The sequence below is a fragment of the Trichechus manatus genome, unplaced genomic scaffold (genome assembly GCF_000243295.1).
Source record: "Trichechus manatus latirostris isolate Lorelei unplaced genomic scaffold, TriManLat1.0 scaffold00022, whole genome shotgun sequence".
Classification (NCBI taxonomy): domain Eukaryota; kingdom Metazoa; phylum Chordata; class Mammalia; order Sirenia; family Trichechidae; genus Trichechus; species Trichechus manatus.
The window spans coordinates 12,247,615-12,272,265 of NW_004443958.1; the positions used below are offsets into that span (position 1 = coordinate 12,247,615).

Here is a 24,651-nt window from a genome sequence, read left to right on the forward strand (position 1 = left end):
CTCTGTTTTGTGATTGATACAATTTTCCTATGTGTTGTAAATCCTAATCTCTGCTTGTGGTTAATGAGGCAAGATTAGATTATGTTAAGGAGGATTAGGGTGGGATGTAGCACCCTGCTCAGGTCACATCCCTGATCCAATGTAAAGACAGTTTCCCCGGGGCGTGGCCTGTACCATTTTTTATCTTACAAGAGATAAAAGGAAAGGGAGGTGAGCAGAGAGTAGGAGACCTCATACCATCAAGAAAGCAGTGCCAGGAACAGAGCGCATCCCTTGGACCAGGGGTTCCTGCAGGGAGAAGCTCCTAGTCCAGGGGAAGACTGATGAGAAGGACCTTCCTCAGAGCCTACAGAGAAAGCCTTCCCCTGTAGCTGACGCCCTGAATTTGGACTTCTAGCCTACTAGACTGTGAGAAAATAAATTTCTCTTTGTTAAAGCCATCCACTTGTAGTATTTGTTATAGCAGCACTAGATAACTAAGACCGTGAGGGTATAGCAGAACTCTCAAGTGTTTGTAGAGGTTTCTTTAAAAGGTAATGTGAGTTTCAAAACTCAAAAACACCTACTGCTTCCTTGTTCTTGGTAACTCATTGGAACTGTTTTCAAAGAATCAGTTCAGGCACCTAGTGTTCTTAAGGTTAATAACCATCACAAAAACAATGTTCTGTCAGTTTTCCAAGTGAGGAATATTAAGTTCAGTTTAGGTCTCGGTCCACCTTCTAACATTTGGCTAAGACCCTGGAGAATTTTAATAAGACTTGAAAATACAGGAGTTTTTTTTTTCTTTTTCCCCTAGTGGTTCTTTATTTATAATGTAGGCTGCAGCAAGTGTTACAATGTAGAAGGGAGACACATTACACAATTGTTATTTATACAAGTTTAGAACAAAAACCAGCACAAGGAGAGGTCAACTCTCGGTACAAACTAGCAACTAAACCACAATAATTTACCTTTAGAAACCATTTATTTTTAGCTGTGACACTGCTTTTACAATATGCAAAAACACAAACAGAACTACCCAAGGTGTTTTGTCACATCCTTTCTACGTGGAATTTGGCAACATTTTATATTAAATTTATTCAGATTATACTAACGTTTAAAAACTAAACAAGTGAAAAGCTGTACCAAAGTACAGTTACATCCATTTATTTCAAAGGTTTAAAATACCACTTTTATCTATTGTCATTACCTTGCAGTGGTTTCTGCTTTTGCAGAAACCATCTCAAGCATCATATGCACAATGCATCAGCTACTTTTAGTCATCAAGATTGGTGGGCTAAACCACAGGCACTACTGTTGCTTATATTCTGTAAGAGGAGCTTGTTTTTCAAAGAAAAAAAAGCTTAAGTAGTTTCTAATAATCATGCCTTTGCTTTAAAGCCGTAACATAAAATGTCCTTGAGCAATCACAGCAGTGTTAAATGTTAATATAAAGAACAATGACTATACAGGTACATGACTCTCCCATCCAGTGCGGTTATGTATTAAAGCGTAAGATTACATAATTGAAGATTAGAGCCAACAGACATCTGCAGGGTCTCTGGGACCCACCAAGCGCCTGCTCTTTGAGTGCTGCGATTACAAATGGGCACTTCCGTGGGACCTGACTATGCTGAGTGGGTTTCTTGCCCTTTTAAACACTGCTGTCTTCTCCAAATGTGATTGATCCCTTTAAGTCTACAAATCTCTGTTGGCTTTAGGAGATGGATATTATAACAAACTTAACTTTCATTTTAAAAAAGAGAAGACATAAATCCATTCCAAAAACCATTTTTACCTAGAATACAAAAAAGGGACAGTTACAGTATCAGATTCCCGGTGACAATAAACAAATCCTCCTCTGGTCAATCTTTAGTATGAAGCCAATTAACTGCCATTTATTTAAAAGAGAAGAAAAACAAGCCCCCAGATTGGTAAACACATTGGCAAGTTGCTAGACTCCAAGCTGGTTACCCTTGTTAAATCCACTCGAGTTTTTTCAAAATATTTGGGCTTTTCAACGTGCCCAGCCTGCTGGGCACGGTTAAGTAAAAGGCATTTGCTATATCTAAGAATTCCCTGCTATCGATTCAAAATGTTTTCACATTTTTTTTAAATTGCCTTACTTTTTTGGATGTATTTGGATTCAATGAAAGTGAGTACAAGAGTCGAAAAACTAAAGGGGGGGATTCTACGTCTACCCAGTGGCGGCAGCATGCACGGGACTGGAGGTGGGTGCTGTGTGCAGTCAAGAGGAATTGTGGGAGAAAGAAGTCCTTAAACACCCTACAGAAACAAACACTGCAATCCAGTATGGCTTATTTGGATGCAATTACCATGAAGCTACTAGAAATTCAACCTACAAGGCTACTCTTAATGTAACAGGATCGGCTATGTTGACAGTGTGTCCCTCCACGGCCCTCCCCCCAATCCCAACTGTCTACCATTTCCAGATTTACTTCATTTCTGAATATTGCTCATCAGTGGTTCCTCCTGCCTCTTTGACCCAGAACAGAGTATATTTAAGTGAGGAATTTTCCCCTTATCCATTTTGTTTGTACATTAAAATAACTTGAATTTGCTTCTAAGCCAGACTACTACGATGCATCTACAAAAGCTTGCAGGAAAAGAAAGGAAAAAAAAAAAAAGATTGAGAGAGAGAAAGGAGTCCAGTAATCCTTTTGCTGAAGTTAACTACTTTTTGGTTCCCCTGCCCCGACCCCCACCCCCTTATGCATTTAAAATTTTACAAAGACTTATAAAAAAGTTAAATGGAATTTGGCACCTTCAGAAAAATCAAAAGGGAAACCAAGATTAAAATGTGCAGAGAGAAAATTATCAATATTTACAAATTAAAAGATCAAGGTTATATCAGTTATATATGTTGCTTTCAATTTTTATCTAAAGGTGTGGAGTACTTTCAAAAAAGCCGTGTTCTGAGTTGCCTACAAAATCTTTTGTTGGATTATAGATTGGAATGGATCAAGACAAATTAGGTATTATTAATTAGACAGTTCGTTTCCCTGGCAGCATTTCTGGTAAGCCTAAGAGAGCCTAGGAGAAGCGAGGGGCCGAGCGGTCATTGGTCATGGTCTTCTTCAGCTTCACGCCCCTTCGGATGGCGTTCAGCATGTCTTCTCCTTGCGGGATCTCTCGAGGGCTCAGGTCTGCAGGCTCACCCTCTGGAATCTGGCCTGGGGAGGCAGTGGCACTTGAGGGCTCCCGTTCCTGGTCTTCGGCCTCGCTTTCTGGAATCGCCTGTCTGTGCTCCTCAGGGATACTCGGCTTTGGGCCTGGAAGCGGGGGGTTGATGGAGGCCTGGCCGCTCCACATGGAGGAGGGCATGCTGGTGACACCCTGGGGGCTCTCCCCCACAGACGGTGACTCGGGGCTGTGCTCACCCCGCTCCTCTGGCCCATCCGGAGGGGCTGGCAGCACCCCACGGAAGTCTGGGACAGTTGGGGTCTTCACAGGGATCACGGGTGTTTTGATGGGGATGGGACCAGCTCCTATGGTCCCCCGGCGGACGGAAGGCTTGGTGGAAGGGGTCCGTCGGATAGTTGCAACCCCCGGGGTGACCACAGCAGGTCCGAGGGTGGTGGGGAGGCCAGCAGTTGAGGCTGGGCGCTTGGCTTGGAACATCCGTCGGTAGGACTGGCTGATGTCGCTGTTCCTCGGGATGGTGGAGGACTTGTCAAACTCCTGCTGCTCAGCCTCCTGGTCACCACTCACAGAGAAATAATCGTAATCTGAAACTGATGATAGGTTTTGATTAGAAATATCCAAAGCTGCAGCTTTACTTTTTGCTTCTTTTGTGTTGGGAGGACAAAGAGCCCAAGCAAACCAAAACCAAACCCGCTGCCGTCGAGTCAGTTTCGACTCAAAGAGCCCAAGAGGCAGGGTATTTCAGCCACATTCTCTTTCCAAGCCCACCTTCAATTTCTGTTCAGTCTTTAGAAAGCCCTCCCCAAGGAAGAGCTCCCTAGCAGGATCTTCGTTCTGCTCACTGACATACCCCCAGCACCTAGAACAGTGCTTCGCATGGTAGGCCCTCAAATTGGCGAGTGGTGCCGATGGTTAAACTGCCCAGCGGCAGCAAAGCTACTTCTGAGATTCTCTGGACGGAGTAAGGAGGATGAAAGAGAAGATAGATTCTACCGATCCTCTAGTCCAGAATTCAACATGAGAAACAAACCGCAATCAGACGCTCACAGGCCTGATAATTAACTGGTTAGGTGAAGGCTAGAAAAAGAAAAGGAACTCCTGGCAAGGATTTGCTAAATGCAAGCTATGGAAATAGGTTCCATCAGCCACCCATGCTCACCTGCTCAGCATAATGCCCACCCCAGTGTTGTACAGAAGAAAGAAGCTCACGGATTAAACACTAAAGTTAGAGCATCGTTTCTCTGGAGAATTCTTTGTTCTGGGGGCTGTCTTGTGCACTGTAGGATGCTTAGTAGCATCCCTGGGTTTCTACCCACTAGACACCAAGAACAACCCTCTCCCCTCCAGCTGTGACAACCAAATTGTCTCCAGATACAGCCAAATCTCCCCTGGGAGAGCACAGTCACAATCACACACACACACACACACAATCACACACACAATCACACACACACACACACACACACACACACACACACACACACACCCCTGTTGAGAACCACTATCTTAGCATTTTTGATGAATTACAAATAGCTTTTGGTCAACTGTAAGATCTAATCCAGCTGTTAGAAGATCTTCATCTTGCCTGCGTTGTTTGTGTATTCGGGATGAGGTTGAGGGAGGCAGGTTTGATAGAAGATTTGGTTGGAATAGGTAAGAGCTTGGACTTTGGACTCTAACAGACCTTAGGTTCCAACTCCAGCTCTGCTACTTATTTGTTGCATGAATTTGGGCAAGTTACTGAGCCTCAGTTTCCACATCTGTAAGATGGGGGTAAAAAAATATTTATCCCTTAAGTGGCTGTGAAGATTAAATAGGTATAAAGTGCTTGGTACAACATGCTAAAAAAATAATGAAGCTATGGTCATTAATAGCATGTATCTCAGCTGAAATCTAGGACCACCATGTATCCCGATGGTGGGAAATGAGAAAAGTTGCTAAAGTCCAGGTCACCTGCTTATATGGCACCACCTGACAACTACAGATCAACTCTTCAAAGCATCCCCAGATGCTGAAAACAATTCTGAAGTCCGTCTGCCAGCCAGGGCTTAAGCTGTGATTAAAACGCACTGTCCACATTACGCTGAGTGAAATAAGTCAGTCACAAAATGACAAATAGTGTATGATCTCACTTATATGAAATAGGCCAATGTATGGAGCCCTGGGAGCACGGTGGTTAGGAGCTATGGCTGCTAACCAAAAGGTCGGCAGTTGGAATCTACCAGCTGCTCCATAGAAACCTTATGGGGCAGTTCTACTGTGTCCTATAGGGTCGCTATGAGTCAGAATCGACTCAACGGCGATGGGTTTGGGATTTTTCCTTTTTTATTTTTACAGAGACCAAAGCTTATTAGTAGTTTCCAGGGCTGGGAGGGAGGGAGAAAGGGGGAGTCACTGCTTAAGGGGCACAGAATTTCTCTTCATGGTGGTGGGATAACTGGGAAAAGGATAGCAGTGATGGTTGCCAATGGTGATGAACGTAGTCCATGTCACTGAACTGTGCATGTAAAAACCGCTGTACTGGCAAATGTTTTTGTTAGATATTTTTACTATTTAAAAAAAATTTTTTTTTAAAATTTTAAAAATAAAATTAATAAATATGAAATGAATGAAAATAAAATTTTAAATAAATAAAATGCCCTGCCAGTTTTGTCTCCCCCTGCAGGGAGGACCCCTCCTTCCCCCCCGTACCTTGGGAGGGGATGGTGTCCTCGGAGCAGCACGGGGTGGTGGTCTGGGTGCTGTAACCGCTGGAGCACTGCAGCGAGTCCCGGCTGCTCCTCTGTGTGTCGAGCTGGAGGCTCCGTGTCAGAGCCAGGGCCAGCTCCTCACAGGGCTGCATCTCCTCACCAGGCTGCAGGTTGGAGGAAAGAGAGAGACACAGACAAGCCACCAGGGCCATGAAATCCCCTGTCTGGTATCCCAGAGCCTTTCCACACACCTCTTCTGGTGGGACCTCCATATCCTGCTCCCATAAACACTACACATCTGTGGGCCCCGGAGGCTATTCACCTGCTTGGGTCCTACCTAGGCTCTATAGAGTTCTGTGTGTCTGACTGCCACACAAGGCTGTTCCCCAAGGGTCCTCTAAATGCTACAGAGCGGGGAGTGGAGGGGATGGAGCCCAGGTCCCTCCAGCTGCAAGGATTACTCAACCACCAGCCAGGCCTAACTGGGTCCGACCAGCTACAGAAAACAAGAGCGTCACCCTGGTGGCGGCCGACACGGTCATGCTCCGCGGCCTCTGGGCCTCCTCGGCAGCTGCTGCGGGTGCTCCGGCTGTGGGAGCAGGTCCTCCTCCACCGGGCTCCGGCTCGCGCTTCTCTTTGCGGCGCTGCAGGGTGTTCACCAGAGGCTGGTCGTAGGGCCCAGGCTTAGCCCAGTCCTAAGTAGAACAGTAGGGTCAGGGAGACCGGGAGGAGCCGGGGCCTCTGCCTCTGTGAAGGGCCGCAGCTCCCACAGAGCACAGCTGGTCCCCTCAGGGGAAAGCCCAGGCTGGGGCAAGCCTGCAGCCCCTTCTCTATGCCCTCACCCAACTCTAAAAGACAGGAATGGAGAACCCTTGGGATTCTCCCGGATACCTCCCTTTTTCTCATATCAGATTAAAACCCTCGGCCACCAGGCAGGAAGCCTGTGGAAGAGTCTCAGTGAACAGCCACCTAACAGCTGACCAACATATGCTAAGGGCACCAGTCAGGGGAGACTACGTTCACAGGGACCAGGCCCCCTCTTCTGTCTGAAGGAGCCAGCTCTCCTTTAGCAGCCAAAACAACTGCACTTTAGTGGAGTGGCCACCAGGGGGCAGTAAAGGAACTTCGGCCACTTCCTAAGGCTGAATCTTCCCACTCCCAGTAAACAGCCCAGAGGGCACTCAAGATCTGTGATGTCTAAAGTCCTCAGAAAGAAAGGGGAGGTGCCCAGGGTGTGCAGGAAGATTGGAGGAGTCAGGGGTCCACGCAACCTGTGAGGGATGAAGTCAAGACCTATCAAAATGCTGGCCACCTACAGGCCTACTTCTCAAATGAAGGTCCTTGTCTCAAAGTAGAATAGCTTCCTGGAGCATCAGTTGAACTTGCTAGGAAATAACTTTAAAACTTTTCTTTCAATATAAAACAGTCAGGAGTAGGAGTAAAATCTGCATGTGCTTTTAAGATAACACATGATCATCCAAAACATATTTTGGGCTATAATTCTGTTACCGTAGCCCAGAAAAAGACTCATTAGGAAAACGTCTGAGGAACAAGGAAGAGGCAGACAGGCCCTCTCAGCCCCCTACAGGCTCTCAGAGAATACTGACGGCCCCAGCAGGGCTAAACCCAGCAGATTTCATCCCAGTCAAGGAGAACTGGACCTTTCAACTTGGAACTGTCGGTCTCTGCAATGTCACATCTCACAGGGGGAAACTGATGTTTCTCAAAGGGAGACTCCCCACTCTCAGCACCAGGTGGAAATTTCTATCTCAGAGCTACCAGCTGCTTTTTGATTTCCCCTCAGTGGGAATTCATTTAGGGAGAGGTGTTATGAGGAAGAAGGCAGAGAGTGAAAAGAAGGGGTGGGGGAAGAGTCGGGGGTGAGGATCATGGGACAGAAGAGAGTGAGGACACAGGCCAGAGGAGAGGAGGAGGAAAGGGAGGCGAGAGGAGGGAGGGGAGACACAAACCTTCCAGCTAGGGATCTGAGATGACGGGAACATGCCGGGCCCAATGGTGTGATAATGAGCGTAGTCTGGAAGGTGGGCAGAGGTGACCCGAGGGAGCAGGCGGGAGGCAGGCAGGCAATGAGGGAAAAGACCTGCACCCACGGGTCCCACATGGGACTCACTTGATAAACTATAGTGATAAAACCCGTTAGACAACTGGAAACAAACAAAAAGGGGGGAAAAAAAGGAAAAAAAATTAATATAACAGGATGAGTACGGAGATACAAGATGGCATTGACAGTCGACGGAGGGGGGAAACCAGGATATTTATAAATAAAAAAAATGTCTGGGCTCTGCTGCTCATGCATGATCGGGGACAAAGGAGAAAAGAACCAGGGTACAAAGAATGCAGTTATTGTACACCAAGCAAGTATTTCCTCAAGGAAATATTTTACCTACATTTTAGAAGAGTCTGGAAATCAGTCAGCATACTTTACCCCTGGCGTTCTCAATGGTTTTCTGATTATTTAACTAACGAGGCGTAATTTCATGGAGATAGTGACTGCTCATTTCATACGCAGATTAAAACATTCTCGAGAGCCTTCAAACAAATCTGTTCATCCTAGGTTTCCCAAACATCACACTGTTCAGGGGCAGAGTCCAAATGGGGGAGGGGGGTGGTAGGAACGGGGATGGCAAACGAAAAGGCAGCGAAGCACGTAGGCTCTGACGCGGTGAAATGTCATGTCCAAGGGGATGGTGGCAAGGAGACCACGCAAGTGGGATGTCTGGGAGGGAAGGAGGCAGAGGGGTGATCCCATGACACCTGTTCTGGGAAGAAGCCGTCACACCTCTGAGCTCCCCAGTCCCCTCCTCGCCCTTGGGAAACTTCATGGTGATTCCTCCTTCAAGGAAAAGCCCTCAGCCGTCTCCCACCCTCTGCTCCCCAAGTGGGACCCCAATCTTGGAGTATCCTTTTAGCTTCCAGGTTCCTGCGGCCTCAGTGGGGAGCAGCAGACAGGAGGCACGGGGAGGGATGGGGAGAGGCAGGCGCCCTGTAGCCCAGTGGTCACCTTCTCAGTGGACGCCCAGGCGCCCATGGTGGAGCCTGAGCTGACTGAGGTGGGAGAGCTGCACTCGCTGACTGACTGGCAGGTTTCAGAGGCTTCAGAGGAGGCCGAGCTGGACGAGTTCTGCAGCAGGGGAGGGACCACACGAGGGGCCAACAGAAACCGAGCCACAAGCCACCAAAACACCATCATGAATAAAAACAAAAGAGTGGGGGCAGTAGCGGGGGGGGGCACACACAGAAAGAGACAGACAGATACACAGGAGGGAAGGATGAGAGAAGCAGAGGGTTAGGGCCTTTAGTTTCGCCCACAGGAGACCCACAGAAAGGCATCAGTCCCTTGAAGAGAAGCAAGAGACCCACCAAGCTCTAGAACCCTTGGCGGTAAGACCCCCAAGGACACAGACTCCTGTGGGTCTTGCTCACTGCTGCATTGCCAGCTCCCAGAAGCGTGCCTGGCACCGAGGGGCTGGTCAAGGCACTGGAAAACCCAGCCGTGCAGTGTCCTCTTGGGGTTTTTTTCGTGTGCCACGAGCCCAGGTCCTAAGGCCCCCATCCTTCACACCTCTTACAAGCACCAGTCTAGGTGCCACTGAGTCAACTCTGACTCACGGCAACCCCACGTGTGTCCGAGTAGAGCTGTATTCCACCGGGTTTCAAATGGCTGATTTTTTGGAAGTAAATCACCAGGTCTTTTTCCCAAGGCACCTCTGGGTGGACTGGAACCACCACCCTTTAGGTCAGCCATGAAGCATGTTACCGTCTGCACCACCCAGGTGGTGCGCAGTTATTATTATTGCCTGAGGACAGACCCTCAGGATGGGCTTTTGCTATATGTATGCTAAAATGGCTCCAATCCCCAGACTCTCCCTTGGCCAGATAAAGCTTCTGCATCACTAAAGTTATGAAGCCTCATTTTCACAAGACACATTTTTAGGTTTTTCTGCCTGAAGAGTGATTTTTAGGCTTGGGGAAGTGAATATGGTCAGCGCAATGGTCCCACTAGCTGTTGTAGGGAAGGGAGAAACATCTGGAGAGATCAGGAACATTACATAAAGAAAGTCTGACTTGGGAAAACATCTCTTCATGCGGATCCTCATTAAACCTCCAGTCCCTGCTCATCTCCTGACATCTGCCCCCACTCGGCTCCCTGACACTCCTGGGTTCCTGGCCAGTGGGAGGCAGGGACTGGGTCTGTGAGTTCACCTTCACACCCTGAGTTTCTAGGCCTGTGCCTGCACATGGCAGCGGCTCAAAAACAATACCACATGGATGAGGGACAACGGCTGCCTCTTCCATGTAAACTGGGGTATTGCCTTTTGCCCGCCCAGGTACTTGCTGAAGTTTTTCACTGTTAATGGCAATCTCTGGTTCATCCCCAATTGGTCTGAATAAGTCCAAGGCTTCTCCACTGACGTGTCTGACTGCATTTCCCAGGAAGTGTTCCCACATCCAGTTTAACTGCCAAAGAGGCCAGACTCATGCTTCTGTCCACCCCTTTCACCCTCAAAAGAAAGGTTCCTGCAAAGGGACAGAGCTTCAGCATCCCCATCCTACATGGGCAAGAACCAAGAAGACACTCAATGCCTGGTGCTCCGTGCAGCCGAAGCAAGGAGAGGCCACACGGCTGACGTCCCAGCTGCACCCTGAGCTCAGTTAGCGTCTGGTTAGCAGTCGAGGACCTGGAGTCTCAAGGTTTGGATTTAAGTCCTATTTCTGCCACTTCCCAGGTGAGAAACTGTGGACCTGATCTCTCTAAACCTCAATGTTTTCAAATTTAGAATGGGAATCAACAGTATCCAATGAGCAGATGAAGATTAAATGAGATAATATATATACCCATATTATGCTTAATCAATTTGTCAATAAAAGTCAGCTGTTACTATCATAATTTACTGAGGTTGTTAATTTTAATTTTGGTTCCTCTAATTCAAGTATGTTTGGCTTGTAAAAAAAAAAAAAACCAATAACCCACCCCAAAAGAACCCTTGTGGTGCAATGGTTAAGTGCTCCACTGCTAACTGAAAGGTGGGTGGTTCGAACCTACCCAGTGGCATCATGGGAGAAAGACCTGGCATTCTGCTTCCATAAAGATTACAGCCTATGTGGGGACCATGGTCTCGGGGAACATCTAGCTCAATTGGCATGACACAGCTTATAAAGACAATGCTCTACATTCTACCTTGGTGAGGAGTGTCTGGGGTCTTAAAAGCCTGTGAGAAGCCATCTAAGATACTCCACTGGTCTCATCCCTTCGGGAGCAAGGGAGAATGAAGAGAACAGGATACAAGGAAAAGATTAGTCCAAAGGACTAATTGTCCACAGCTACCAAGGCCTCCACTGGACTGAGTTCAGTACAGCAAGATGTTGCCCGGCTACCACCACTGACTGCTCTGACCGGGATCACAACAGAGGGTTCTGGACAGAGCTGGAGAAGGATGTAGAGCATAATTCTAACTCACAAAAAAAAGACCAGATTTACTGGCCTAAAGGAGACTGGAGAAACCTCGAAAGTATAGCCCCCAGACACCCTTGTAGCTCAGTGGTGAAGTTACCTCCGAGGTTCACTGTTCAGCCTGGGAGTGGACAGCCCCGTAAAACCAAATGAGACTAACGAGGTACAGGAGTCCAGTGACACGGGCCAGAAGGCAGAAGGGGACAAGGAAGCTGGTGATAGGGAACCCAAGGTTGAGTAAGGATATTGTTGATGTGTTGTGAGATTGTTAACCATTGTCATAGGGCAACATTTATAGTAACTGTTAAATGAGAAACTATTTTGTTCTGTAAGCCTTCATCTTAAGTGAGAATAACACCACAATTGGAAGAGCGTGGTCAGTGTCACTGAACTGTGTATGTAGAAATTTTTGAAACGGTGTATCTTTGGCTATGTGTATTTTCACCAAAAAAAAAAAAGGTTGAGAAGTTAGAGGGTTAATATGTTGTGGGGTTGTTAACCAATGTCATAAAACAACATGTGTACTACTGTTTCATGAGAAACTATTTTTTCTGTAAGCCTTCTCCTGAAGTACAATAAAATATTAAAAAAAAAAAAAAAGATTACAGCCTAGAAAACCCTCTGGGGCAGTTCTACGCTGTCACATGGGGTCACTATGAGTTGGAATCAACTCAATGCACCCAACAGCAACCTACTCCAAGGCTACACGCTCTAGATTTCTTTTGACCCTGCTCATTTTTCCTAAAGAATTTCTTGCCTTGGGTGGAGTCAACAGCTTTAGGGTAAGATGCTTATCGGGGATACGGGCTCCACTCCTGAGCACATGTGGGTTAAGGCACAATTTGAAGAGTGAAGGGGAAGCAAATGGGATGGCCTTCATTTATACGTGTGTAACTGAGGGGAGAAACTGAAGGGGCCCTGTTCCTCGCGGACCCACGTTCCCTTCTTCCCACCCTAAATAATGCTAACGTTACTGCCTTCAGGACCTCATGCCCTCTGGCCTATGACATTTGCACAGTTTCCCGTCTACCTTATAATTATAAGCAGTGGCAATGCCTATTTAAAAAACAGAATTCTCTATTAAATTCTGCAGCAATCCTGAACTTATTAAAACTATGCTAGAGTTGCTAGCCAAGCACATCTTGGGCCCTGGCTTTCAGATTTCAGTGAATCCCCACATGCTGCCCCTGCTTCCCTTTACATGATTGGAGGCAGAAGCACCCTGCTTCCGCCTGACACATACACACACACACACACACACACACACACACAGCCTGTGGGTGACAGCAAGGGTGTCAGTGCACAACACCAGGTTAATTGGTCAGTGGATTAAAAACACACACAGGATTAGGCTGCAAGCTAGAAGAGCCTTTGAGGAAATGCCAACTCCTGTTCTTGTTCTGACCCCTTGCACCCTCTGCCTGCAAGACACACAGGTTTGGTTTAGTGCTACACGTTGGGTGGGGGAAGGAGTGGGGCTTGACACCTTAAAACCAAGCCAGAGCGCCCCAGCTGAGGCTAGCACATTCAAATTAAAGCCGCAGCTCTTGGCTCCAAGTGTTTCCATTTGAAATGAGACAGAGGCAGCAGCGGTGTCCTGGGACAGCTACAAGTGCTGTCCAGGCTCTGGGTTCACCGACTGGACGTCAGACACGGCAGGCAAGTAACTCTCCGGCCCAGGTTCATGAAACAGGTCAACGGCTTCTTCTACGTGACATGCTCCCCAAAGCACTCCCTCGGGGGGCTTTCAGGCTGATGTGGAGCAGAAAGGGCTCTGGACCTGCAGCCGGAAGCACCTGCTCTCAGTGCTCGTCCTGCAGGTCACATAACTGTGCAACTCGGACACGTGACTTACATCTCTGCCCCTCGGCTTCTGCAGCAAAACAGGGCTAATCATACTCTACGTGGCTGTTGGGAAGGTGGCATGGATAATACACGCAGGAGCTCCTGCGATGCGGCCTGTTACCCAGCAGATAATCTGTGAATGTTGGGCAAACTGGATACCTGGGTAAACAAGACAAGCTCGTGGCCTTCTAAGTCCAAAGGATCTTGTGTTCAGTCTCAAAATATACATGTAGGTGATGGGCTCAAAGCCACTGTGCACACCAGCAGATGCCCTACAGGGCCCCCTGAATGTTCACGTTTCCAGGCATTCTATATGTTTGTTAAGTTAGATGCCAACCTGCTGCCACTGAGGGAGAAAGGACAGAGCGGGGAAAATACACTGATTATGCATGTGAAGTCTGTTTCGAAGCCTGCCCATCCTGCCTTCTGCTGCAGCTGGATCCACTGGGCCAGGATGGGCCTAGCATCATCTAACCCAGCCGTGGGCAAAGAGACTTAAAACTTCTTCTCCTCTTCTCTCAGAATCAAACTGCCAGCTTCGATCTGCAGAGGCTCTGATAATTCATTCTAATTCTCAACAAAATGTCATAAAGGGAGCCAGAACGTGTCAAAGAGGGGAGTCAGAAGTGATACTCAACGACAGACTCAGCCGTTCAGGGTGGAGGAGGCCATACCACTGATGGGATGTCCGTTCATTACAGCTCAATGTTCAGCAGGCACTTAGAGGGATGCTAGAGACTTCTCTGAGTCTCTTTCAGTCTGTCTACTTAAGTGTGAGAGCTCCCAAATCAACGTAGTAACTCAACCATCACCATGGAGACAGGCTTCCAACTCAGGTTATGGTAGCTCTCTCTTTTGGGGAACAAGACATCCAGGATGAGAAATTAAACCAGAGCTTTCTCAAATGAGAAGGCAGGGGTCTGTCCGAGCCAAGGACCTTCTCTGGATCCAGCCATCAATGATGGTCTGTGCCAGGTGTGATGGCTGTTCCTGGAGCCAAGAGCACCTTACCTGGTTGGGAGCCTCTGGCGGCATGGGGGACGGTGACTTGGACTGGAAGGCGTCCTGGGATATGAATCCTGAGTCGTGGGAGGACACGCTGGACAGTCTCACGGGCGCCTGCTGGGGCAGGTTGGAGCTGCGATAGCGGTAATGTGAGCTGGGGGAATGCGAGTGGGAGCCGCTGGACCTCGAGTCACTGCTGTTGACACTGTTCAGGCTGCTGTGAGGGGCAAGCAGAGGGGTAGTGGGTGGGGAGGGTGCAGAAAGGGGAGACAGAAGCAGGGGAACAGACAACAAGGGGGCAGAGGAGGGATAAGAACATACTGCAATCAACTCTCTGCCCAGGTGTAGAACAAGCAACATCCACCATAAGGCATGTTTTCAAATCACTCAATCATTAACAGCAGTGACCAAAAGGCTTCTTCATGTGAGCAAGACTCAGTTCTCCGACGGTGCAATAGGGGTATTCTTGGGATTGAGGCTAATTCTATAGTCAATTCTACAGTCTACAGTCAACAGCTGCCCAGTTCTGCTATGTTACCTACTACCCAAGCCAGGGGGCCCTGGTGGTGCAGTGGTTAAGAGATCAGGCTGCTAACCAAAAGGTCAGCAGTTTGAATCTACCAGCCACTCCTTGGAAGCCCCATGGAGCAGTTCTACTCTGTCCTATAGGCTCACTATGAGTCGGAATCGACTTGACAGCAGTGGGTTACCAAAGCCAAGGATCGGATGTCCGTGGCATGCAAAGAGATGTGGCTAATCTTATCTGCTCATCTGCTTGCAGGAACAGTGACCCTGTGACATAACCTACTACAGTTTCAGTATGACCTGGTCAGTGAGTGCAAGTGGCTCCCCCTTAGATGGGCCACCTGGGTCCAGCAGGCCAGGGTCAACCCAGCCAGCCATTGCTTTGGGAGTGCAAATGCCAACAGGCTTCTGAAGGCTATCTTACCCCCAGGTGAGTCTGGTTCAAGATCTCAGCAAGCAACATTAGCCAATCGACTCAGTATGTTTGTGTGGGGAGCCCCCAGGCGGTGTAAACGGTTAACGTGCTTGGCCACTAACTGGAAGGCTGGAGGTTTGAGTCCACCCAAAGGCACCTTGAAAGAAAGGCCTAGTGATCTACTTCTGAAAAATCAGCCACTGAAAACCCTAGGAGGGCAGTTCTACTCTGACACACCTGGGATCGCCATGAGTTGGAATCCACTCAAAGGCAACTGGTGGTGGTGGGGATGTTTGTGTAGATGCGCTTTACCTTTTATTAACAAAGGTAATGATTTAATTAGTGATCTACCACAATCACAGGTGTTTCTCTGGTAACTATCTGCGGGCCTGGCACAACAGCACACCTGGCTGGGGCAGGCAGCTTTCACTGACTGAGGCAGTCAATGGTAATCGGTCTGCTTCCGAGATGGAACAGTAAACAAGGATGTTGGAAAATTACACACACCCTCGGGATGTTCTTTGGCATTCCATTTCCAGCCCTAAGATATAGCCTCTGCACTCTGTATATGAATTCAAGTTATGAAAAACAGAAAACTGAACAAAGTCTCCCGCTCCACCAAACAAGCAGAGCTGGTAATTAAAGGGTAACTATAGAAACATCAGAAGGAATGAAAAAAAAACACAACCCAGCCCAGGATGAGAAAGTTTGTGCTTTCTGCTCCTAACCCTGCACGAAGATTTTGTTTTGCAACTCTAACAGCTAGTAAAGTAGTCAAGGATTTTGAGACTGATCTACACTAGAATTACTCGGTGCTAACATTCCAACAGGGGGCATTGTGGTTCAGTGGCAGAATGCTCACCTATCATGCGGGAGACCTGGGTTCAATTCCTGGCCAATGCACCTTGTGCACAGCCACCACCCCTCTGTCAGTGGAGGCCTGAGCGTTGCTATGATGCTGAACAGGATTCAGTGGCAATTCCAGACTAAGAAACACTAGGAAGAAAGGCCTGGCAATCTAGTTCTGAAAATCAGTCAACGGAAGCCCTATGGATCACCAAGATCCAATCCCCAACTGATCATGGGGATGGTCAGGACTGGGCAGCGTTTTGTCCCATTGTGCATGGGGTCACCATGAGTCAGGGGCTGACTCAACGGCAGTTACGACAATGTTCCAACAGATGTGGCGGAGGGGCCTAGAGGAAATCACTGCTACAGAGAGTAATTATCATGATTTCTGCTTTTACATTTAGGGACAGCCGATGAAGCTCGCTCCAACTCCACTCCAGCAAGCTCACAGCTAACGTTGTCAGTGCAACATGACTTTCTATTCAAACCAGGGCTTTGGACCTTTCATTCCAGTTCAAACTCCTGCTGAGAATTTGAATTTTTAACAAGTTCCCAGGTGATGCTAATGCTGCTGGTTAGGGACCAATTGTGAGACCACTAGTAGAGCGCTGGTTCTCAGAATTTATTATACATAAGAATCACCCAGGGATCTTGTTAAAATGTAGATTCTGATTCAGTATATCTGGGGGTGGAAATGCACATTTTCAGCAGTGGTTCAAACTGGAATGAACCGGTTCGAAGCCCTGACTCAAACTACAACTGCCAGAAAGAAAAGATCCCCAAGCAGCTTTGTTTCGCAGTTAATGAGACAGAAGTTTTTTTAAGATTACAATAGGAAAAGAAAAAAGATTTGTCACACACACGTACAAAGCCCAGGAAAGAAGACAAGATGCAGCCAACATTTCAGGGAGCAGAACATCAGGACATAGCACCTAAGTCTCATACTTCCTCTAAGTGTATACTGTGCAAGCACCAGTCTGAAATGAAGCACACACGTGTGTACAGAGACATCACCCTGCACAAATTCAGCACATCCAGCCTGCCCTTTCCTCTCAGTGCTAATTCATAGGAAGTGGAATTCATTTGGCTTTGAAAAGTCATATTAAAAAGATTAGCAGGCCGAGGGTACCAAAAAACACAATGATGTTTCCCTCCTTCAAGAAGAGGAGAATGAACTTTTCAGCCAGCAAGCCAAGAATAGCCTTCTAACAGAAAACTGCTAAAAAAAAAACAGATTTGTAGCGGGCAGAACTATTCCAATGGATTCTGACTGTTTCAATAGGCAGCAGTATAGTTAATGATTGAAACCTGGGCTGTATTTCACCAGGTTTTAAAACCTGGCAGAATTAAGAGCAAACCAACTCTTTTTACAGTTTTTCACAATTACTTCTACCTCTGTTTCCCATGCTCGACAAAGAGTTATTTGTAAGGTCCCCCCTTCATTAACATAGTAGGTACTCGATAAATGTCTAGTTATGGAATACCTGCATGCATGTGTGGTCTAATAAAAGCAACTGCATAGAATAGAAAATACAAGCTCACAGACTTATCTTCTAAGTTGGCTCTCCAAGGAGGCAAAAGAATTTTATACAGAGTGTTGGTGGTAGTAGTGGTGAACAGAACAAAAACTCCATTTACTTTGTGAAATCCTGAGACAAAAAAATCCTGAGGGAACATTCCAACTCCCTCAGGGACCGAGTTACTGGGCTGAGGGCTGGGGACCATGGTCTTGAGGGACATCTAGCTCAACTGGCATAACACAGTTTATAAAGAAAACGTTCTACAATTGACGGTGGTGAGTAGCACCTCGGGTCTTAAAAGCCTGCGAGTGGCCATCTAAAATACATCTTCTGGTCCCATACTGGCTGGAGCGAAGGAGAATGAAGAAAACCAAAGACGCAAGGGAAACATTCGTTCAAAGGACTAATGGACCGCAACTACTACAACCTTCACCAGACTGAGCCCAGAGTAACTAGACGGTGCCTGGCTACCACTACCGACTGTTCTAACAGGGATCACAATAGAGCGTCCTGGACAGAGCGGGAGAAAACTGTAGAATGAAATTCAAACTCACAAAAAAGGACCAGACTTGCTGGTCCACTAGAGACTGGAGAAACCTCAAGAGTATGGCCCCCAGATATCCTTTTAACTCAGTACTGAAGTCACTCCCAAGGTTCACCCTTCAGCAAAGATTAGACAGGGCTACAGGGCAAACGCTAACACGTGAGGAATGGCTTTGCAGTTCAGTCACGTATATGAGACTAAATGGGCACACCAGCCCAAAAACAAAGACGAGAAGGCAGGAAGAGACAGGAAAACTGGACGAATGGTAACAGGGAACCCAGAGTGGAGAAGGGAAGAATACTGACACATCATGGGGTTGGCAACCAATGTCACAAAATAATTTGTGTATTAATTGTTTAATGAGAAACTAATCTGCTCTGTAAACTTTCACCTAAAGCACAATAAAAACAGAACAAAACACAAACTTGGGGGGGAAATGAGAGCACAGGCCATTGTTACTTTCTTCACTTGCTCTGGCAACAATATCTGCCTGTATAAAATCAACCTATGTTCACTTTTTCTTAGTCCTTATAATTTTTACTCTGCTAACCAGGAAAGATGAACAAATCTGTCTTGGCAGAAGTACAGCCAAAAGCAAGGAGGACAAGACTTCATCTTACATACTTTGGACATGTTATCAGGAGGGATCAGTTCCTGAAGAAGTCCATCATGCCTGGTAAAGTACAGGGTCAGCAAAAAAAAGGAAGACTCTCAACGAGATGGATTGACACAGTGGCTGCAACAATGGGCTCAAGCATAACAACGACTGTGAGGATGGTGCAGGACAGGGCAGTGTTTCGTTCTGTTGTACATGGGGTCGCTATGAGTTGGAACTGACTCAATGGCACCTAACAACAACAATCGGGAAAACCAAATGCAAGTTCATAAAATAGGAAAATCCCTACAACAAGCAACGGAAAGAGAGCAAGCTACATCCACTAGTCTAATGGCTAATGTGGTTTTCTTACTGATCTGAAACGAATACAGAGACTAACAAGACTGAAATTATGATGGCATCTTCCAGCTGATCATATCACCATTTCCTGTTTAAAGGTAACCATCCAAGGAGATGAAGGACTGGCTCTGTTGCTCACATCAGCATAAAGAAACACAACCTGACCTGAGAGCAAGAGCAAACCACCGCTCCACTTACCTGCAGACACTTGACTTTCGGGACATGGCGGTACTGGGGGAAGATGGTGGCGTCTGATACGACCAACTGTAATCTGAGCCTTTCAGGTCCAGAATCACCTAAAGAGACAGAGAGTCGACTGGGTGAGCCAAGCGCTGGGAAGGGAAACATATTTTTTGCCTGCTAAAGACAAACAGTATCTGTCAAATCTTAACACCTATCATAACATCAAAATTCTGCCATCATGTGGGGGTGAGAATTACAGAAAAAAAAATGTGTATTTTTTCTTTTTATTAAACCACCACACTATCAATCCATCAATGTCATAATCCTTTTTCTGAGACAAGCAAAAATATAATTAATGGGGGGAGGGAAAAGGAAAACCGTGAAATTATCAGTCAAAAGAAAAAAAAAAGAGAGCGAGAGAGAGAGAGCTTTACAGTGACAGATGAACAATTTAGCCAGAAAACGACTTTGTACCCAAGGCTAGAATGCACAGGAAATCATCTTACAGCACCACAAAGGCAATCATGGTTTCGGGATTTGTCGATCTTGCATTTTAACTACTCAGTATTAAATGGGCACTTGTGCTGAATTTCACCAAGACTAGAAATTTTAAAACCTGGAAGAATCAAGAACAAACCAATTCTTTCACAATTTTTCTTTCACAATTTTTCTTTCACAATTTTTCACCAGTACTTTATCTATCTCTCTTGACAAAGAGCTCCTTGAGTGTTAAGATCCACCTTTCATTCACATAGTAGGTGCTCAATAAACGTGTAGTTATTAAATGCACGCATGCATGGACTAATAAAAGCAATTGCATAGAATGGAAAATAGAAGCTTCCAGAGTTGCAATCTGAGTTGGCTCTCTAAGGAGGCAATAAGAATTATACACAAAGGGCAGAAGCCAGCATGTGATTCATCAGACGTTCCCTCAAATGTGTCCCTTCCCACTTGCTATGGTGTTAATGTTACATGAGCCAAAGGAATAAAGCACAAAAATGTCATTTTTCATAAGATGAGAGAGATCCCCACACATCACTACACTGGAATGGGGGAAATGTAGTGAGAATGGTTGACTGCCAAGTTCCTATGGGAGCTTATTTCTAGAAGGCAGATTAACATACCAGTTGAGAGCATGGACTCTGGAATTCAACTGCCTGGTTCAAATCCCAGTGCTACAGCTTGCTAGCTAGGTGAACCTGGTACTTACCCTCTCAGTACCTCGGCATCCTCCTCTACAAAATGAGATAATAATGAAGGTTAACTGAGGCATCTATATGAAGAGCTCAGAACAATGCCTGGCACACAGTAGGGGCGGTATAATGGTTAGCTATTATGATTACCATACGTTCAAACCTGAAGGACATGGTGAAGTATGGATATGGATTAAAACGTGACAACGCTGGGAGGAGCACTCAGGATCTGGAGCGTTCACCTCCTTGGTTTGCCCCTCTGAGTGCTCAACCCACACGACTCCTACCTGTTCACTTGAGGAGGGCAGTTTGTGAGGGTCCATGGTCAGGCTCTTTAGATCTTCTGATATGGTCTGAAGGTGAGTTATTTCCCCGAGCATTGAGATTTCTTCTTCCTGAGGGAAAGTGAGTCACAGCAAGTTACCGTGTAGTGACTGACTTCATGGTCTTGGTCCAATTTTTTACTAGCACTCAGGTCATGGTATAATCCTTCCGATTTTTCAGAAAAGGCACACTTTGCTGAGGGCACTACAGGCCCTTTTCTTTGGGGAAATGGAAAGGAAAAGAAGTCTCCCATAAGCACAGAGTGACCTGGGTGCCTGGGACAGTGGTCAAAAGCCAAAGCAAGCACATGTGCCTTTCCTGCAGCATCTAGGGGGCCATCGGACCTGCTCTGATAACCTGACATGTATTCTTGTGGACTCCTACAGCCCAGCCCCCTTCCACATGCTGAGGAGGCCCTCCTATGAAGTCGATGGCTTCAATGGATGACACGATTGGGAGCTCTTTTGGTCCAGATCTGATAGCAGATCTTTGTGGCAGCACACGTGTTCAGTAGAGGTTAACTGTCTCCCTTCTTTCATGTTTTCTCTACCAACTTAATCAATGGCCAGTGAGAAGGGAGCAGGGCCCTGTGGGTGAAACATTCAATCACTGTACCAAAGCACCAAGCTGGGACTGTAGGCCTGGCTAGGACGATCCATAGTTAAGCTCTATGCCGAGGACAACTCACATTTGGACATTTCAGTTGGCCTCAGGGACGTGAGTTTGTGGGCTTTCTTACCAACTTCAAGAAAGCCAACTGCAGCCATTCTCGGTTCTGGCATGTAAACACAATTGACTTAAAAAATAAATTTGAGTTGATGAGGCTCTTCCTATATTAATCACGTGGTCACTCATTAGTATTCTGCTTGGCCAGTGGGTCTCAAAATCACCCGGCAGGCTTGTTGAAACACAGATGGCCAGTCCCCACCCCCAGAGTCTGGGATTCAGGTCTCATGTCTACCAGTTCCCAGGTGAGGCTGATGCTGCTGGCCTGGGACCACACTTAGAGAAACACCCTGCTATGCTTTCTTGACTTGGGGAGAAAAGGTAAGTGGAAAAACCAATGTGAAGAACCATGAGCAAGGCGTGGGCCATGTGGCCATCACTACATGGTGGAGAATCACTGATCCTAGAAGGGATTCTATATCCTGATTCCCAACAGACCGCAGATGGATGGATAAACAAAGAAGGAAAGTCTCTGGAGCTTTCCACAAACTTACAATCACTGGCCGCAGCATAGAGATGAAGGTGCAGAATCGCCCACGTTCTTCAATCAAAGCTTTGCGCACTGCCTGCTTCTCTGTTTCCTCCAATAGGAGATATTTATCATTGACATCTTGGAGAGCACTGTCCAACTGAGGCTGGATATCGCCTCTCCCTGCAAACAAAACAAAGCCTAGGTGGGGCTCACTGAAACACCAGTTTCTGAGACAAATGCACCTCCCTGGGGTTGTTGCTGGAGTCAGAACCACCATTTTCCAGGATTTAAAAAAAAATAATTTACTTATACCCAGAAAGGATTTAAGGTGGCTGTTTTCCTAGGACAAGCCATTTCCAGTTTCCAGCGCCAGAGGGGCTCACAAAAAAAGACAGACTTACTGGACTGATAGAGGCTGGAGAAACCCTGAGAGTATGGCTCCCGGACACCCTTTTAGATCAGTAATGAAGTCACTCCTGAAGTTCACCCTTCAGCCAAAGATTAGACAGGCCCATAAAACAAAACGAGACTAAAGAGGCACATCAGCCCAGGGGCAAGGACTAGAAGGCAGGAGGGGACAGGAAATCTGGTAATAGGGAACCCAAGGTCGAGAAGGGAGAGTGTTGACATGTCGTGGGGTTGTTAACCAACATCATAAAACAATATATATATACTAACTGTTTAATGAGAAAGTAGTTTGTTCTGTAAACCTTCATTAAAAAAAAGAATGATGTAGAGGACATTAAATGCAATGCTCTGTTTGGTCTGAAGAAGAAAAGGGTCAGAGAAAATGGCCTTGACTGGAGGAATACATTCCATATTTTCTCTCCTAAGCAGATGAGAAAACTTAACTTGGAGCAAGAGGTCATCAAGATTAAAGAACATCCTAAAAGAAGAGGGAGTTGGATTGTAGCAAGGAAAAGTCACTTCTTAGGCAGAGATTAAGCACTAAGTCAGCATGTAAAGGGAAACCGTGCCTAGTCAAAGGTGGCCTTAAATGCTTTAGATGACCAGTGAAGGTCAGTACACGCGATTTTGTATTTCTCAGTAGTCACATGAGTACATATAACATGCACAATGATACACAGTTTCAGGGTGTCTCACCTGCTGCTTCCTCCGTCATCTACCCCTTAAGGTTAGTTCTACCTGTTCCTCTAGTTTCTCCATCAGGGATGGAGGGGGAGTCACCCCCATACACTGAGCTGAACACCTGACCTAGGTGTCCTGTGTTCTTTAGTGGGCACAGAGCTTGTAAAATCACTCCCCCATTCTCCCAGGGGATTTTCCAGGGCAACTGCTCACTCTTGAGGGCACCCAATGCCTGTGCCTCGGGCTCATGGAGGGAACCCTGGGGCCGTCCCCAGTGCTAGTCAAATTGTGGGTTTTCTCTTCTATTTTAAGATGACTAGGAAAAAAGGCTTGGCAATCTATGTTAAACAACATTTTAAAATGCTGGTTTGTGCAGATGACCCCACATACTCTGAAAGTGTACGTGATGCAAGCCCACAGGTAGTGAAGGAACGCTGTAAACACCCCCTTTTCAATGCAACCTACAAAACAGGCTTGTTAGGCAAGACCACGTGGCTGAGGGCTGGTCTAGAGGCCTTTTAGTCTCTCTCTCCCATGATGTTCTAACTAACAAAATGTGGAGGGCTGCAGACTAAGAATGTTCTTAACTTTGGCAGAGGGAGGCAGAAGAGAGCAGAGGAGAACCAGTGGAGGGAGGCAGTAGATTAAAATAATACTTGACAAAACCTGCTTGGCTGTGCTTTGATTACAATAGTAGTAATTTTTTAAAAACAGCCTATCACTATAACGGTGATCCTGGGTGGTACAAACGGCTAATGCACTCGGCTGTTAATGAAAGGTTGGAGGTTTGAGTCTACTTGGAGGTGCCTCAGAAGAAAGGCCTGGTGACTGCTGAAAAATCAGCCATTGAAAACTCTGTGGAGTACAGTTCTACTCTGACACACACAGGGCCGTCATCAGTCAGAGTCAACTTGACGGTAACTGGTTTGGTTTTTGGTTTTATAATTATAAGACACTGAAAAAATCTTTATCATTACTTCTTTTCATGAGTTTTAGGCACTGCGTAATTAATAACTCTGCCTTTTTAAAATATATATCTACACAAGAAAGCAAAGTGAATAGAAACAAGTGTTATCTAATTTGGTTAATGTACACTTAAATTATTCCACAACTGTAGCAAAGTTATTTTAAGTATGTATTATGTTATAACGAAAGGACTTTCAAATTGTAGTATTCTAAAATAAGTATAATCTGTAGACATTGCTATAATTATAGTCATAACGAGAACATTTCTATTCAGGATATATCATAACCTATAAACACAATGTTTATTTTTCTAAATTCACTAACACAATATATAATCATATTTACGACTGTGGTAGAAATTATTCCACGTCCCAGTTGGATACACTGGTTTTAAGCTATAGCGAGGTTTTTACATAGGGGCAGTGGTAGTTCAGTGGTAGAATTCTTGCCTTCTAAGCGGGAAACCCAAGTTCGATTCCTGGCCAATGCACCTCATGTGCAGCTCTCCCAGAGCAGCCTGGATTACACTGGAAATGCAAATACGATCTGTGGGTCCTTTTCAATAGCCCCCACTGCTCTCCAGAAAAGTCCAGCATCCTTTCATACAGCCTGTCCTGCAAGGCAAGCATGGTCAGCTGGTCTACCTCGCCACCTCAGCCTTCTTGAGCCACTCTCTTCTCCTCCCTCCATCCCTCGCTCTCCTTCCCAGGCCTCTTTCATTCCTCCAGGGTCC

General features: G+C 46.4%; 1 protein-coding gene and 1 non-coding gene across 3 annotated transcripts in view; one reads left to right on the plus strand and one right to left on the minus strand.

The window, feature by feature from the left end:
• Positions 1-762: 762 nt before the first annotated feature.
• Positions 763-24,651, minus strand: part of MTSS1 (MTSS I-BAR domain containing 1) — a 194,876-nt gene continuing 170,987 nt past the window's right edge. The window contains exons 7-14 of one of the 2 annotated variants that reach the window (XM_004372998.2): positions 21,886-22,043; positions 20,629-20,736; positions 19,164-19,261; positions 14,164-14,374; positions 7,805-7,999; positions 6,353-6,529; positions 5,836-5,998; positions 763-3,734 (exon numbers count right to left, since the gene is read on the minus strand). In XM_004372998.2, coding sequence (XP_004373055.1) covers positions 3,034-3,734; positions 5,836-5,998; positions 6,353-6,529; positions 7,805-7,999; positions 14,164-14,374; positions 19,164-19,261; positions 20,629-20,736; positions 21,886-22,043 — 1,811 coding nt within the window. In that variant the 3' untranslated portion in view covers positions 763-3,033. The remainder of the gene's footprint in view (positions 3,735-5,835; positions 5,999-6,352; positions 6,530-7,804; positions 8,000-14,163; positions 14,375-19,163; positions 19,262-20,628; positions 20,737-21,885; positions 22,044-24,651) is intronic. The other variant, XM_023728185.1, reaches the window with a different exon arrangement.
• TRNAR-UCU (transfer RNA arginine (anticodon UCU)) lies at positions 24,338-24,408 on the plus strand. The gene has a single exon. It is a non-coding gene; the product is annotated as a tRNA-Arg (tRNA).